This window comes from Nerophis ophidion, linkage group LG14 (genome assembly GCF_033978795.1).
Source record: "Nerophis ophidion isolate RoL-2023_Sa linkage group LG14, RoL_Noph_v1.0, whole genome shotgun sequence".
Taxonomy (NCBI): Eukaryota; Metazoa; Chordata; class Actinopteri; order Syngnathiformes; family Syngnathidae; genus Nerophis; species Nerophis ophidion.
Genome location: NC_084624.1, coordinates 7,560,359 through 7,574,313, shown reverse-complemented (window position 1 = coordinate 7,574,313; position 13,955 = coordinate 7,560,359). Strand labels below are relative to the sequence as shown.

Genomic DNA, 13,955 nt, shown 5'->3' with positions numbered 1-13,955 from the left:
ATAATAATAAATACAAAAAGAAAACAAAGGCCTCATTTACACTGCACACCAAATCTGATTTTTTTTTTTTGCCCTCAATTGACACAAATTAGATTTTTGTTGCCAGTCTAAACGCTCCAAAGTGCTTCAAATCTGGTCTTTTGGCATCAGTTTCAGGCCACATCAGGAGGTAGTCCTGATTTTTTTTTGCTATCTGACTTCAGTTGATTTTTTTCATCATCTTTGGGCGAGCTATGTCACTCGTGCTCGCCGAGAAAGACGCAGTCGCCAGCGGAAATTGATATTTTACCATAACATCCGGTTTTGATGAGCAAAGTCAATTTGAGACGAGCCAATTTTCGGTGCATCACTTGTCAATAGTTGGCAAATAATAGTTTATATGTAATATATATGAATATATATTTTGATTATGAAGAAATAGCGATCGTTGAAAGACCGGAATTGACGCTGTAGCGCATTTGCTTACATGCGAGTTGAAAAATAAAGCTCCCGTAGATCCACACTGATGTCCATGTATCCTCTACTTAACAGCCATAAAAAGATCATAACCCTCCCAAATATATTACAGTATATCAGGGGTCGGCAACCCAAAGTGTAGAAAGAGCCATATTGGACCAAAAATACAAAAACAAATCTGTCTGGAGCCGCAAAAAATTAAAAGCCATAGAACATACATATAGTGTGTCATGAGATATAAATTGAATTAAGAGGACTTAAAGGAAACTAAATGAGCTCAAATATAGCTACAAATGATGCAATATGTACACATTGTTAGCCTAAATAGCATGTTAGCATCGATTAGCCTGCAGTAACCATATATGTCGGATTAGCACTCCACTCAAGTCAATAACATCAACAAAACTCACCTTTGTGCACTCACGCACAACGTTTTAAGTTTGGTGTACAAAATAAGACATAAAAAGAAGGTGCATAAAAAACGTCTTAGAATGTCGGAGAAAGTTATACATGTAAACCAGGGGTCACCAACCTTTTTGAAACCAAGAGCTACTTCTTGGGTACTGATTAATGCGAAGGGCTACCAGTTTGATACACACTTAAATAAATTGCCAGAGTTAGCCAATTTGCTCAAGTTACCTTTAATAAATATATATATATATATATATATATATATATATATATATATATATATATATATCCATCCATCCATCCATTTTCTACCGCTTATTATATATATGTATATATATTAGGGCTGGGCAACGATTAAAAATTTTAATCGCACTATTTCTCTGATTAATCGCGATTAACTGCATTGTATACGCAAAGCCCAATAATGAATTCAAAAGTAGTGTGTAGTGCACCTTTATTGGAATATTCTCCCACATGAACAAAAGCGCCAAAACATTTGTTGTGCAAACACAATTTAAATCAGTCCTTGTTAAACAGTAGCAGTTAAGTAGCATATTTTATGAAAATCAACTCAAAAAATGTAAATACAAACATTTAAGCTTATTGCCACTGCCAGGGTATTTAAGTTATCCTGTTTGTTATGGAAAATAAATATAATCTACATACAAATCTCTGAGCCACAATCATAACATCTGAACAGGCAATTTCTGAGGTAACAACAGGAAAAAAAATTTTATCAGGGATCTTATGTTTAAAAAACCTATATTATAGGTAGTGGGCTGTTTTAGGGAATTTTTGATCAAATTATCCGTAGTAGCAATATTAATAATGTTGTGTTTATTCTGCGTAGTGCACTTCAAATAATTATGAGCATATCTAGGAATTGATATGATGGGAATTTTCCGATTGTTTGCTTGGTGCTTTGACAAACTGAACGCATATACATGGTACTATATTGTGATGTTATGAGCCAGGGAAAAAAAGAACTACCCTACCCAGCATGCAACAGGAGTGACGAGCATGCGCGGTAGCCCGGTATAGGTTGTGTCGCCATGACGGCATCTTGTATGTTGTGATATGCACGCTCTGAAAGTAAACGTTAAGAACTCAGCCAACACTCCTGGTCTGCATTATTGATAAATAGACAGACAACACATATACTCCGCTGCTTCACAGGCCGCTGGATGTAGCCGGCAAAGTATTCCCATGCTAGCTAGCCGGTCTAGCAAGCACGCCTCATTCAGTCCAAAACGGCCCGATCTATCCACATCCAGAATTGTCTGGCGGTCGTAAGTGATCCCGGAGTGACCACGCTGTAAGCCAGCCATGAAATTTGCAGAATTGTCCGGTATTTTTGCCAAATGTTCCATCTTTACCAAGAGTCCCTCGACACCGAAGTACATCCGGGAGATGCCATCTTGTTAAGAAAAGGCGTTAACAAAATAAAAGCATGTAAACAACATACGCAAATGTGCGATATAATAATTATCGGCGTTAATAAATTGATGAGTTAACGCGTAATTAACGCATTAATTTGCCCACCCCTAATATATATATATATATATATATATAAAGGGTATTTCTGTCTGTCATTCCGTCGTACATTTTTTTTCCTTTTACGGAAGGTTTTTTTGTAGAGAATAAACGATGAAAAAAACACTTAATTGAACGGTTTAAAAGAGGAGAAAACAGGAAAAAAATGAAAATTAGATTTTGAAACATAGTTTATCTTCAATTTCGACTCTTTAAAATTCCAAATTCAACCGAAAAAAAGAAGAGAAAAGCTGGCTAATTCAAATATTTTTGAAAAAATTAAAAAAATAATTTATGGAACATCATTAGTAATTTTTCCTGATTAAGATTAATTTTAGAATTTTGATGACATGTTTTAAATAGGTTAAAATTCAATCTGCACTTTGTTAGAATATATAACAAATTGGACCAAGCTATATTTCTAACAAAGACAAATCATTATTTCTTCTAATTGTCCAGAACAAATATTTTAAAAGAAATTCAAAATAAATAGAAAAAAGATTTAAATTTGATTTTAAAGATTTTCTAGATTTGCCAGAATATTTTTTTTGAATTTTAATCATAATGAGATTGAAGAAATATTTCACAAATATTATTCGTCGAAAAAATAGACGCTAAAATGAAGAATTAAATTAAAATGTATTTATTATTCTTTACAATAAAAAAAAATGTAATTGAACATTGATTTAAATTGTCAGGAAAGAAGGGGAAGGAATTTAAAAGGTAAAAAGGTATATGTGTTTGCTTCTAAAATAATTTTTAAGGTTCTATTTTTTTCTCTAAAATTGTCTTTCTGAAAGTTATAAGAAGCAAAATAAAAAAATAAATGAATTTATTTAAACAAGTGAAAACCAAGTCTTTAAAATATTTTCTTGGATTTTCAAATTCTATTTGAGTTTTGTCTCTCTTACAACTAAAAATGTCGAGCAAAGCGAGACCACCTAGCTAGTAAATAAATACAATTTAAAAAATTGAGGCAGCTCACTGGTAAGTGCTGCTATTTGAGCTCTTTTTAGAACAGGCCAGCGGGCGACTCATGTGGTCGTTACGGGCTACCTGGTGCCCGCGGGCACCGCATTGGTGACCCCTGATGTAAACAAACCACGGTGAGTTCAAGGACCCCCAAAATTAGTAGGACAAAACGGCGCTCGCCAAATACTCGAATCAGTGAGGCATGTTTAATAAAAACAGTGTGCTTTATATCAATTAGGGAGGTTTGCGTCATGTTTGTCCTCCAACAGAAACCATATTACAACAAAAAATATATATTTTATCATTTTTTCCCCTCATCTTTTTCCTTTTTTCATAAACTTTTGAAAAAGCTCCAGAGAGCCACTAGGGCGGCGCTAAAGAGCCGCATGCAGCTCTTGAGCTGTGGGTTGCGCACCCCCGCACTATATATATGTGAAGTCAATTATATTTATATAGCGCTTTTCTCTAGTGACTCAAAGCTCTTTACATAGTGACACCCAATATCTAAGTTACATTTAAACCAGTGTGGGTGGCACTGGGAGCAGGTGGGTAAAGTGTCTTGCCCAAGGACACGACGGCAGTGACTCGGATGGCACAAGCAGGAATCGAACCTGCAACCCTAAAGTTGCTGGCACGGCCACTCTACCAACCGAGCTATGCCGCCCCATTACTTTATTTACTTTCACATAAAAAACTAAGTGTTGCGAATTCTGTTTTATTTTGTAATACTAGCGACTTCCTCCCAGTCAACTTCCTTTGTTTTCACTTTATGGAAGTGCGCATGCAAGTGACGTTAAGCCACATTGGGGCCTGTGCGTGTTTACACTGGACTCTGATAAAAATCACATTTTCTTGCAGTGTATACAGTCAGCTAGAAAAAAATCTGATTTAAAAAAAAATTCAAATTTGGGCCACTTTGGCCTGCAGTGTGAACCTAGTCAAAGAGTGCAGACTTTTGTCAGGTCTTAATCTTTAAAGAAAACCTGAATGCAAGCAGCAATCCAGATCCACCACCAAAATCTAATCACTTGCTCCTTATCTAATTTCTGACGTTTCCCGAAAGTTTAATCAAAATCCGCCCTGGCGGAGGTAATTGATCAAAGGATAAATTAAAATAAAGTGCAAGTCTGCTTTTTGTCACAAACAGGCTGCAGGAGGGTTCATTCTTAATATCCAGGCATTTGAAGTTTCTGTGAAAACCCGGAAGTCTGTGTTTTTCAACATTAATTTTCCCGTCAAAATATCACTTCCACGTTTTTTCCCCATGACATTTCAAGAAAAATACTACCCAAAAAAGCTCGCTGTTCCTTTTGTCTAATCGCCGCACTGAGTTGCAGGACAGGGGCGCCAAAACAATGTCGCTAGCTTACTTGTAGTTGCCTCTGTTCCCTCTCCGAGCCACAACGTCGATGGCCGCCACTTTGCTGCTAATCCTATTTGGATGATTACTACCCCAACACTGTTAGTTCCGAACCAGTTGTAGTTCTGGAGCCGCAGTAGTAGCCAGCGAGAATGTGTATTTTTGATGCACAACACCGGAAGTATATTACCGAGGGGGCGTGGCTACAGGATAGAGTTCTTTGCATGCATGTTATAGAATTTTACTTGACATTTACTTAAGGGTGTAACGGTACGTGTATTTGTATTGAACCGTTTCGGTACGGGGGTTTCGGTTCGGTTCGGAGGTGTACCGAACGAGTTCCACACGGACATATTAAGTAGCGCACCGCACGTTGTGTAAACAATGCACACCGAGGCACCAGGAATTAATTTACGTGGACCCCGACTTAAACATGTTGAAAAACTTATTGGGGTGTTACCATTTAGTGGTCAATTGTACTGTACTGTGCAATCTACCAATAAAAGTTTCAATCAATCAAAAAAAAAATCACACGGCATGCTAGCAGCGACCAGGCTAGGATAGACTGACCATACCTCCTCTTTTCACCAGATATGTCCTCTTTTGCGGGGCTGTCTGGGTGGAGTTTCTTGAATGACTCAAATGTCCGGGATTTTAAGTTAGGGTTGCGTGTATTTTCAATGTACGTTCAGGGTTAAGAAGGGGTTAAAAACAAAACCAATAATTGTGTGCTTAGCCACATTCGTGAGGGAGGGGCAGAGACAGAGAGAGCGAGAGAGTTGTGATAAACGCGCATGCGTCGCCAGGCTCTGCTTTTTATCCATAGATTTATCAGATTTTATTTTTTCTTATCTTTAGCAGGGGTGTCAAAAGTGTGCCCCGGAAGCCATTTGCGGCCAACAGTTAACGTTTTAAAGGCCCACGGCACATTCTAAAAATAGTATTAAAATAAACAAAAACATAAACAAAAGTGAAATAAAAAAGCTTAAAGGCTAAATGTAATTTAGAAAAAGTTGCAAAGTTGACTAATACAATAAAGCTGTTTTTTTTTTCTTTCAAACTGTCATTGCTCAAAACATAATATTGAATCAAAATCAATGTTATTATGAATTATTGACCTATCCAAGTTTCTGATTACTTCACATCAAATATTCCACTAAGAAAAATATTTTTGGTGGAGGATTTAGCAAATTTGTTAAATAAATAACCAAAAAGTTTATATATTGTTGTTTTCTTAGTTTACCGAAAATGAACCGAACCGTGGCCTCTGAACTGAAGTACGTACGGAACCGAACTTTCTGTGTACCGTTACACCCCTACATTTACTATGATAATAATGTCAGTGAGTTATCTACTAAAATAATTTCAAAAATCTGTGGTACATTACATGAGACATGAAAGTGTCAAAAAGACAGGCAAAAGAGGTTGGTAGATAAGTATACATCTAAAAGGTCAAATGTAGAGCATCTGATTGCAGGAAATGTAGTTTTGATTTTTTACATTTTGATTTGAAACGTTCCTCTTTTTTCCTCAATTTTCCTTATTTTTTTCATGGTGCTCACATATCAGAGTGAACCTTGTCTTATTTCTTGGGTCGAGGCAGAACCTCTGGCATAAACATACAGAAAAGTTGAGCCTCATTTATAAAAACTAAACTTGTTCTTTCCTGAAAGTTTCAGAAACATCTCCCCTTTAGATAGTTAGATAGGTCTTTATTGTCATTGCACAAGTACAACAAAACTTTTGTTTTAAGCACAAACCCGTTCAAGATTAGACAAAAACAAACAGTGTAGAGGGTTACAGTACAGGAACGCTGATGGGTCGCCACAAGGCGCCCCGTAAAAGATGTGAAAAAGGTAAAACGCTGGGGAAGGATGAGAAAAAAAAATACAATCTAGACTGGGCTTCTTGGGGGGGCCCAGTCTGGAGTGGGAAAAAAAAACCCCATAGCAAAGCACATATACATATTACAACATAAATCTCGAGATATTCTGTGGAGAGCATCCTCACATACTGCATCTGTGTATGGTTCTGCAGCTGCACAGCAGCAGAGAGGAAAGCTCTCCAGAGGCCCAAAAAAATCATCGGGTGCCCCCTCCCCTCCCTGGAAGAACTGTACAACTCCCGCTGCCTGAAGAAGACAGCCAACATACTCAAGGACCCATCCCACCCCGGCAACAGCCACTTCGAACGGCTGCCTTCCGGCAGACGTTTCCGAACCATGCGAACCCGCACAAATAGACTCAAGAACAGTTTCCACCCCCGGGCCATAACTGCACTAAACGCAGTAAAAATAAAAACTCCCTCATGTGCAACACGAGGAAGCCACTGGTCAATCATGATCCGGGACTGTGCAATCAGTGGTTACATGCCAACTGGACAATATTTACCATATTTATTTACATCAGGGGTGCCCATTACGTCGATCTCGGAGGGTGTGTCAGTCGATCTCAAGCCAGGCATTAAAAAATAGACATAAAAATGAGCAATCATCAATCATACCAAGACTTCACTTACGTCAGTTGTTTGACATTCTCGGCACCCGAGGATCTTGTGAGATGACGCTGGCTGCTGCGAGCTCATATTTAAGAAAAAAATCACTAACGGGGCGGACGCAGAGAAACACATTTTATTTCTAGAGACTCCGTACCTACTGTCAAAACTCTAAAGACCGACTGCACAGTTCCTGTCTTCACCATAAAAGACCTGTTTCATCCTGCCTGTGCTAACTAAATAAGAGTCTCAGAAAGCTAGCGCGCTACGGAGTTTGATGCCAATGTATTTCTCCCCCACCCTCAGCGACCGCTTTCTCACTTGCTTGCCCACCCGCACACTCACTGACATCACTCACCTGCTGCCAGACATTAAAGGGCCACACACATATGCTACTCTCATAACAAAGTGTTTAAAAACGAGTATGCAAGTTGGACAAATGAGATGCCAAAATCCAACCACTTTCATGTGGTATTGGACAGAAAGGAGGACTTTTTTTTTCCCTCCATTTGAAAATGCGGACGTTATCAGCACCACTGTCTAATTCCAATCAATGCAAGTCATCAGAATCAGGTAATACACCAACTTATATTCTTGTCTTCATGAAAGAAAGGAATCTATGTGTGTTAAACATGCTTGTATTATCATTAAACACCATTCACTTGTTAACAAAAATGTCTCTTTCATAAATAAATAAATAGGAATGAGGTAGATCTCCTCGACTTGGTCAATTGAAAAGTAGCTGGCCTGCAGAAAAAGTGTGAGCGCCCCTGATTTACATCTTTAATCCAGAATAAAAAGCCTGCACAGCATAGGAGGCAGGAAATACTGACTCCCACCCCCTCAGCACACTGGGAATCAGCATTACTCCGCTCTTGTCAGTTTTACTAGTCACTTTATACTTTTATTGTCTCATTTTTTACATTGCCTCTTAGTGGTCTTAGGCCATATTGTATGTTGCATATTGTGTTTTTTCTGTATATTGTGTGCTTTCTTCTTTTTTTTCAATGCAAAGCACCTCAGGGAAGCAACCTAAATTTCGTTGGACCTGTACCTGTACATGCACAATGACAATAAAGTTCATTCATTCATATCTAGCAACAGAGGGAAGGGAGTTCGTGGTCATGATGGTAGGCCGACAATCCATTCTTCACCCATATGGGATTTGCATCGAGGGCATTGGGTTGGGAGGTTGGGGTGTGTATGTGTGGCGTATATTTTTGTGGATGTGTGTGTGTGTGTGTGTGTGTGTCTGCAAGCCCGTGGTGTGTCTCTGTTCCACGGCCTTGATGTATTGTGCAGTCGCTAGTCCAAAGTCAACAACAACAGGTGTGTGTCCATGAGAGACAAGAAAGGAGTTTGTTGTGTCTTCGCCGCACTGTCCTTCGGGAGAGTCTCAACGCCAGGGAAACAATCCAAGTTAGAATATTTTGTATGCGGGTAAAAATAAAATTTGCTTTTCACTCTAAATTGTTAATGACTGGTCCTCAAAAACTGCGGGGTAGACAGTCCGATGGGATCCATAGTTCTTCCCGCATCCTCCAATTTTTTGTGGCAGCTTTACTTCTCAAGTCATGTTGCCAACTGACTTACAAAACCTCCTGGCAGAGGTAAGAATGCTCAGTTTTAACACCTGAGTGTCATTGTGCATCAGGTATACATGGAGCTGGAACAAGGCAAGAACGTGGACTTCTGGAGAGACATGACCACCATCACCGAGGACGAGATCAGCAAGTTGAGAAAACTGGAGGCCACAGGAAAAGGACCGGGTAGGTCTTCTTATCCCACCGGCGACGTGTTAGAACTTATCCTGGGTCCGGAAAGCTCGATAGCGTCTGTTGAAATGACCTTCAGGCGACCGGCGTGACGGCATCAACACGGCGGTGAGCAGCGACGTCCAGATCGTGTTCAAAGGGAAGACGTACAGCCAGCTGCAGGCGCTGCATCTCAACATCGAGAGCAAGATTCGTGCCGGGGGATCCAACCTGGACATCGGGTACTGGGAGAGTCTGCTGCAGCAGGTCCGAGTCTTTATGGCAAAAGCAAGGTATGACACTGATCACAGCTCGGGACAAGGGACGGGAGATACGGCCTCAAAACTGTATGGGGATCTATATCACAGCATCCTCCAATAATGATATCAATCACAGTATTTTATTTAGCATATGAATGATATTAAAATGGGCTACAAAGGCTCTTAATCATTTCCAGTTGTAATATTTGTTTTAAACTATTAACTATTTACTTGTTAATATCTAGTGACCTTCTATTGTAACTAGAGATGTCTGATAATATCCAACTGCCGATTATCGGCCGATAAATGCTTTAAAATGTAATATCGGAAATCATCCGTATCGTTTTTCAAAAAGGAAAATGTATGACTTTTTAAAATGCCGCTCTGTACACGGACGTAGGGAGAAGTACAGAGCGCCGATAATCCTTAAAGGTACTGCCTTTGTGTGCCGGCCCAATCACATAATATCTACAGCTTTTCACACACAAGTGAATGCAAGGCACACTTGGTCAACAGCCATACAGCCCACACTGAGGGTGGCCGTATAAAACAACTTTAACACTGTTACAAATATGTGCCACACTTTGAACCCACACCAAACAAGAATGACCAACACATTTCGGGAGAGCATCCGCACCGTAACACAACATAAACACAACAGAACAAATACCTAGAACCCCTTGCAGCACTAACTCTTCCGGGACGCTACAATATACACCCGCCGCTGCCCCCTAACCCCCACCAACCCCGCCCACCTCAACCCCCTCATGCTCTCTCAGGGAGAGCATGTCCCAAATTCCAAGCTGCTGTTTTGAGGCATGTTAAAAAAAATAATGCACTTTGTGACTTCAATAATAAATATGGCAGTGCCATGTTGGCATTTTTTTCCATAACTTGAGTTGATTTATTTTGGAAAACCTTGTTAAATTGTTTAATGCATCAGCGGCGACTTGTCCAGGGTGTACCCCGCCTTCAGCCCGATTGTAGCTGAGATAGGTGCCAGCACCCCCCGTGACCCCGAAAGGGAATAAGCGGTAGAAAATGGATGGATGGATGGATCCAGCGGGGCATCACAACAAAATTAGGCATAATAATGTGTTCATTCCACGACTGTATATATCGGTATCGGTTGATATCGGAATCGGTAATTAAAACTTGGAAAATATCGGATATCGGCAGTAAAGCCATTATTGGACATCTCTATAAATGACGTGAATACCATGAATTGATTACGTGGACCCCGACTCAAACAAGTTGAAAAACTTATTGGGGTGTTACCATTTAGTGGTCAATTGTACGGAATATGTACTGTACTGTGCAATCTACTAATAAAAGTATCAATCAATCAAAAAAACGTATTCTCTTGTAGGAGATACAGTCATATATTTCCTAAAGATAAAAAAACTAACATTTAAAATAACCGCCAGCAGACACCAAAACGTACCAATTTCAATCAGCCCCTTAAGTCATCCAGTAGCTATGAAATTATAAAAGGAAATTGCTGAATATACATAATGTCTAATATTTGTTATTTCTGTCAGTCTAAAAATGTTGACACACACACACATAGGACTGAGGATTCTCTGTCTGCAATAAAACACAAAATAGTGCTCACAAAACGGTGATGAGTGTTGATAAATCACATTGCACGTGCTAAATAATTCTATTTGCATCTTCTCCTCCCAGTATTGTGGGCGTTTTAATGATCAGCATATATTTCGCCTATTAATGAAGACAGAAACGCAAAATGGATTGCACGCCTTATTCTGCTAACTGAACACAAACAATCTACTTTGCACACGTTTAGTAGATCAGTTTTGCGTGTGCTATTGGGGTTGCACGTGTTTTAGTACACGCAAATCTTTAGTAAATCAAGCCTTAAATCTGAAAGTATTTGGTTGCGCTAAATTTCTCAGCTAAATCCAGTGTTAATTCAACCTGAAGAGATGTTGGTTGCACTTTTGTTTATTATTGTGTTATTTTATGTTGAAAAACAACAGCAAAGGAAGCAGGTAAAATGTTGGTTACTGTACTTTTATTGAAAATGTGCTTCAATGTTGAAAAAGAGAGCAGAAAATGTTCCCATAAGTGTTGGTTGCACTTTATTCAAATAATATTTGAAGGCATTGGCAATTAAGTGTCGTTTAGTCGCTTGTTTGTGTCCATAATTCCCTTAAAAGAAAAACAGGAGTGTCTAGTATCAATATCTCCACCCTGATGTTTTAGTGAGCTTACAAAACTGAAACAATACAAAAAGAATGCCATCGTTGGTTAACAATACTAACAGGGACACTTGTAGGCATGTTAGCATACTCGCTAACGATGTTAGCTTGATGACATTATGATAGTACGTACAAATATGCATGAAAACATCACATTTGGGACGGTTTAGTAAGTATGAATTGTATTAGTTATATTGTAAAACTTACAAACGTTGCTCGGAGTGATGACTGAAGAATCCTATTGAGCAGAAACGCTACGGATAAATACGAAACAGGAAGTACATTTTCAACCTCCAGAAGGTTCAAAAGATGGCGCCATAGCACAAACAGAAACACCTCCTTCGTGTCTCTGTCGGCGTAATATGAAAACTCTTTGTTTATACAAAACATTACGGCCGTTACCGTATTTCCTTGAATTGCCGCCGGGGTGCTAATCCATTTAAAACTTCTTCTCACTCGGACGTTTACCAAAGGCATGCGGTAAATTTAGGCCTGCGCTTATACATTTGAGTGTGATGTAAGGATGCCATCATGAAAAGCACATTTAATAAAAAGAATGTTATTATGGTCTTACCTTTACTTATAAATGAAGTCCATGCGCAGCTCCCACTGATCAAAAGCATCGATAACTTGTTATAGAAGTCTTCCTTATCTTTTGTCAGTTTTAAAAGTCTCTCCGTCTCGATGGAGATCTTCCTTTTTTACTTCCTGCTTCGATTGAAAGTCCAGTTTAGAAAACTGTTTTATTTTAGATATGTCATCCTCTATGTTAAAAGTGCAAGCGAGAGGAAAATATAAATGATCGCTGCTCACTCTTGCTGCTTGTTGTCACTTCTTCTGCAGCCGAGTAGTCGCAAGAAGGATCACTAGCGCCCTCTACCACCAGGAGGCGGGAGCCATTTAATGACTCATATTCGACACACGCAGCTACGGTATATTAATAAAACATAGCTGCTTACTGTTTTTTTTAGCATATTCAATAGCTTGGACCTTAAATCCTAATCTTCTTCCCTTTATGCGATTTCAAATGATTGAAATCAGCCTCCTCCATTTTGAAAATGATGACAGGTGAAGTGTCACTCCTGATGTGACGAGTTTGACCCGGTGGAAATTCTAGGCATATGCCAATTATTTGGCGAAACGAGTTTGACCCGGCGAAAATTATAGACATGCGCTAATAAAAATAGTATTTTGTGAAACAAATTTGACCCGGCGTTAATCCTGAGCCGGCGGTAATGCTAAGCATGCGCTAATTATTTTGTGAAACGAGTTTGACCCGGCAGTAATTCTAGGCAGGCGCATACTATATATCCGGCGGAAATTCAAGGAAATACGGTAGTTGCACCGTTTTATAAGCCGCAGGGATCAAAGCGTGGTGGTAAAGTAGCAGCTTGTAGTCCGGAAAATACTTTGAATAAAACCACAAATCAGGAGGTTGCCTACAGCCGCAGCAGTTAATCCTTTTTTGACCCATTTAGCGGGTTTGTTTTTGTCACTCCCACCACCCGGCGACTTGAGGCATTAATTGTAGCATTTTAAGTAGCAGCTGGATGTTGATTAAAGGTGTGTTTGTGTGACAGGCTAAGAGAGCGACACCAGGATGTGTTGCGCCAAAAGCTGTTCAAGCTGAAGCAGGAACAAGGCGTGGACAGCGAACCTCTGTTCCCCATCATTAAGGAGGAGCCGGCAGGCGAGGACACGTAAGTACAAGCTTTCATAAAACCCTTGGCCACTGGCAATATTAGGACAGTCTAAACCAGACCTGGGCAAATTAAGGCCCGAGGGCCGCATGTGGCCCGTTAAGTGGTCCATCTGGCCCGCAGGACATTCCCAAAATATTTTTTTAGAGCTTAAAGATGGAAAGTGTAGCCGCCAGTTACTATAGTCATCTAATTAGTTACTATGGTCATCTAATTAGTTACTATGGTCATCTAATTAGTTACTATGGTCATTTAATTAGTTACTATGGTCATCTAATTAGTTACTATGGTCATCTAATTAGTTACTATGGTCATCTAATTAGTTACTATGGTTATCTAATTAGTTACTATGGTCATCTAATTAGTTACTATGGACATCTAATTAGTTACCATGGACATGTAATTAGTTACTGTGGTCATGTAATTAGTTACTGTGGTCATGTAATTAGTTACTGTGGTCATCTAATTAGTTACTGTTGTCATCTATATAGTTGCTATGGTCATCTAATTAGTTACTATGGTCATCTAATTACTTACTATGGTCATCTAATTACTTACTATGGTCATCTAATTAGTTACTATGGTCATCTAATTACTTACTATGGTCATCTAATTACTTACTATGGTCATCTAATTACTTACTATGGTCATCTAATTACTTACTATGGTCATCTAATTACTTACTATGGTCATCTAATTACTTACTATGGTCATCTAATTACTTACCATGGTCATCTAATTAGTTACCATGGTCATCTAATTAGTTACCATGGTCATCTAATTAGTTACCATGG

The 13,955-nt window shown here is 39.1% G+C and overlaps 1 protein-coding gene and 1 long non-coding RNA gene across 2 annotated transcripts in view; one reads left to right on the top strand and one right to left on the bottom strand.

The window, feature by feature from the left end:
- The window catches only part of cactin, a 38,685-nt gene that overhangs the window by 20,623 nt on the left and 4,107 nt on the right, over nucleotides 1-13,955 (top strand). Inside the window, exons 6-8 of the mRNA XM_061919756.1 lie at nucleotides 8,880-8,994; nucleotides 9,080-9,272; nucleotides 13,042-13,161. Of these exons, the coding sequence (XP_061775740.1) occupies nucleotides 8,880-8,994; nucleotides 9,080-9,272; nucleotides 13,042-13,161 (428 nt within the window). The remainder of the gene's footprint in view (nucleotides 1-8,879; nucleotides 8,995-9,079; nucleotides 9,273-13,041; nucleotides 13,162-13,955) is intronic.
- LOC133568051 (uncharacterized) overlaps nucleotides 6,424-13,955 on the bottom strand; it is a 14,299-nt gene continuing 6,767 nt past the window's right edge. The window contains exon 2 of the long non-coding RNA XR_009809529.1: nucleotides 6,424-9,254. This is a non-coding gene — a long non-coding RNA (uncharacterized LOC133568051). The remainder of the gene's footprint in view (nucleotides 9,255-13,955) is intronic.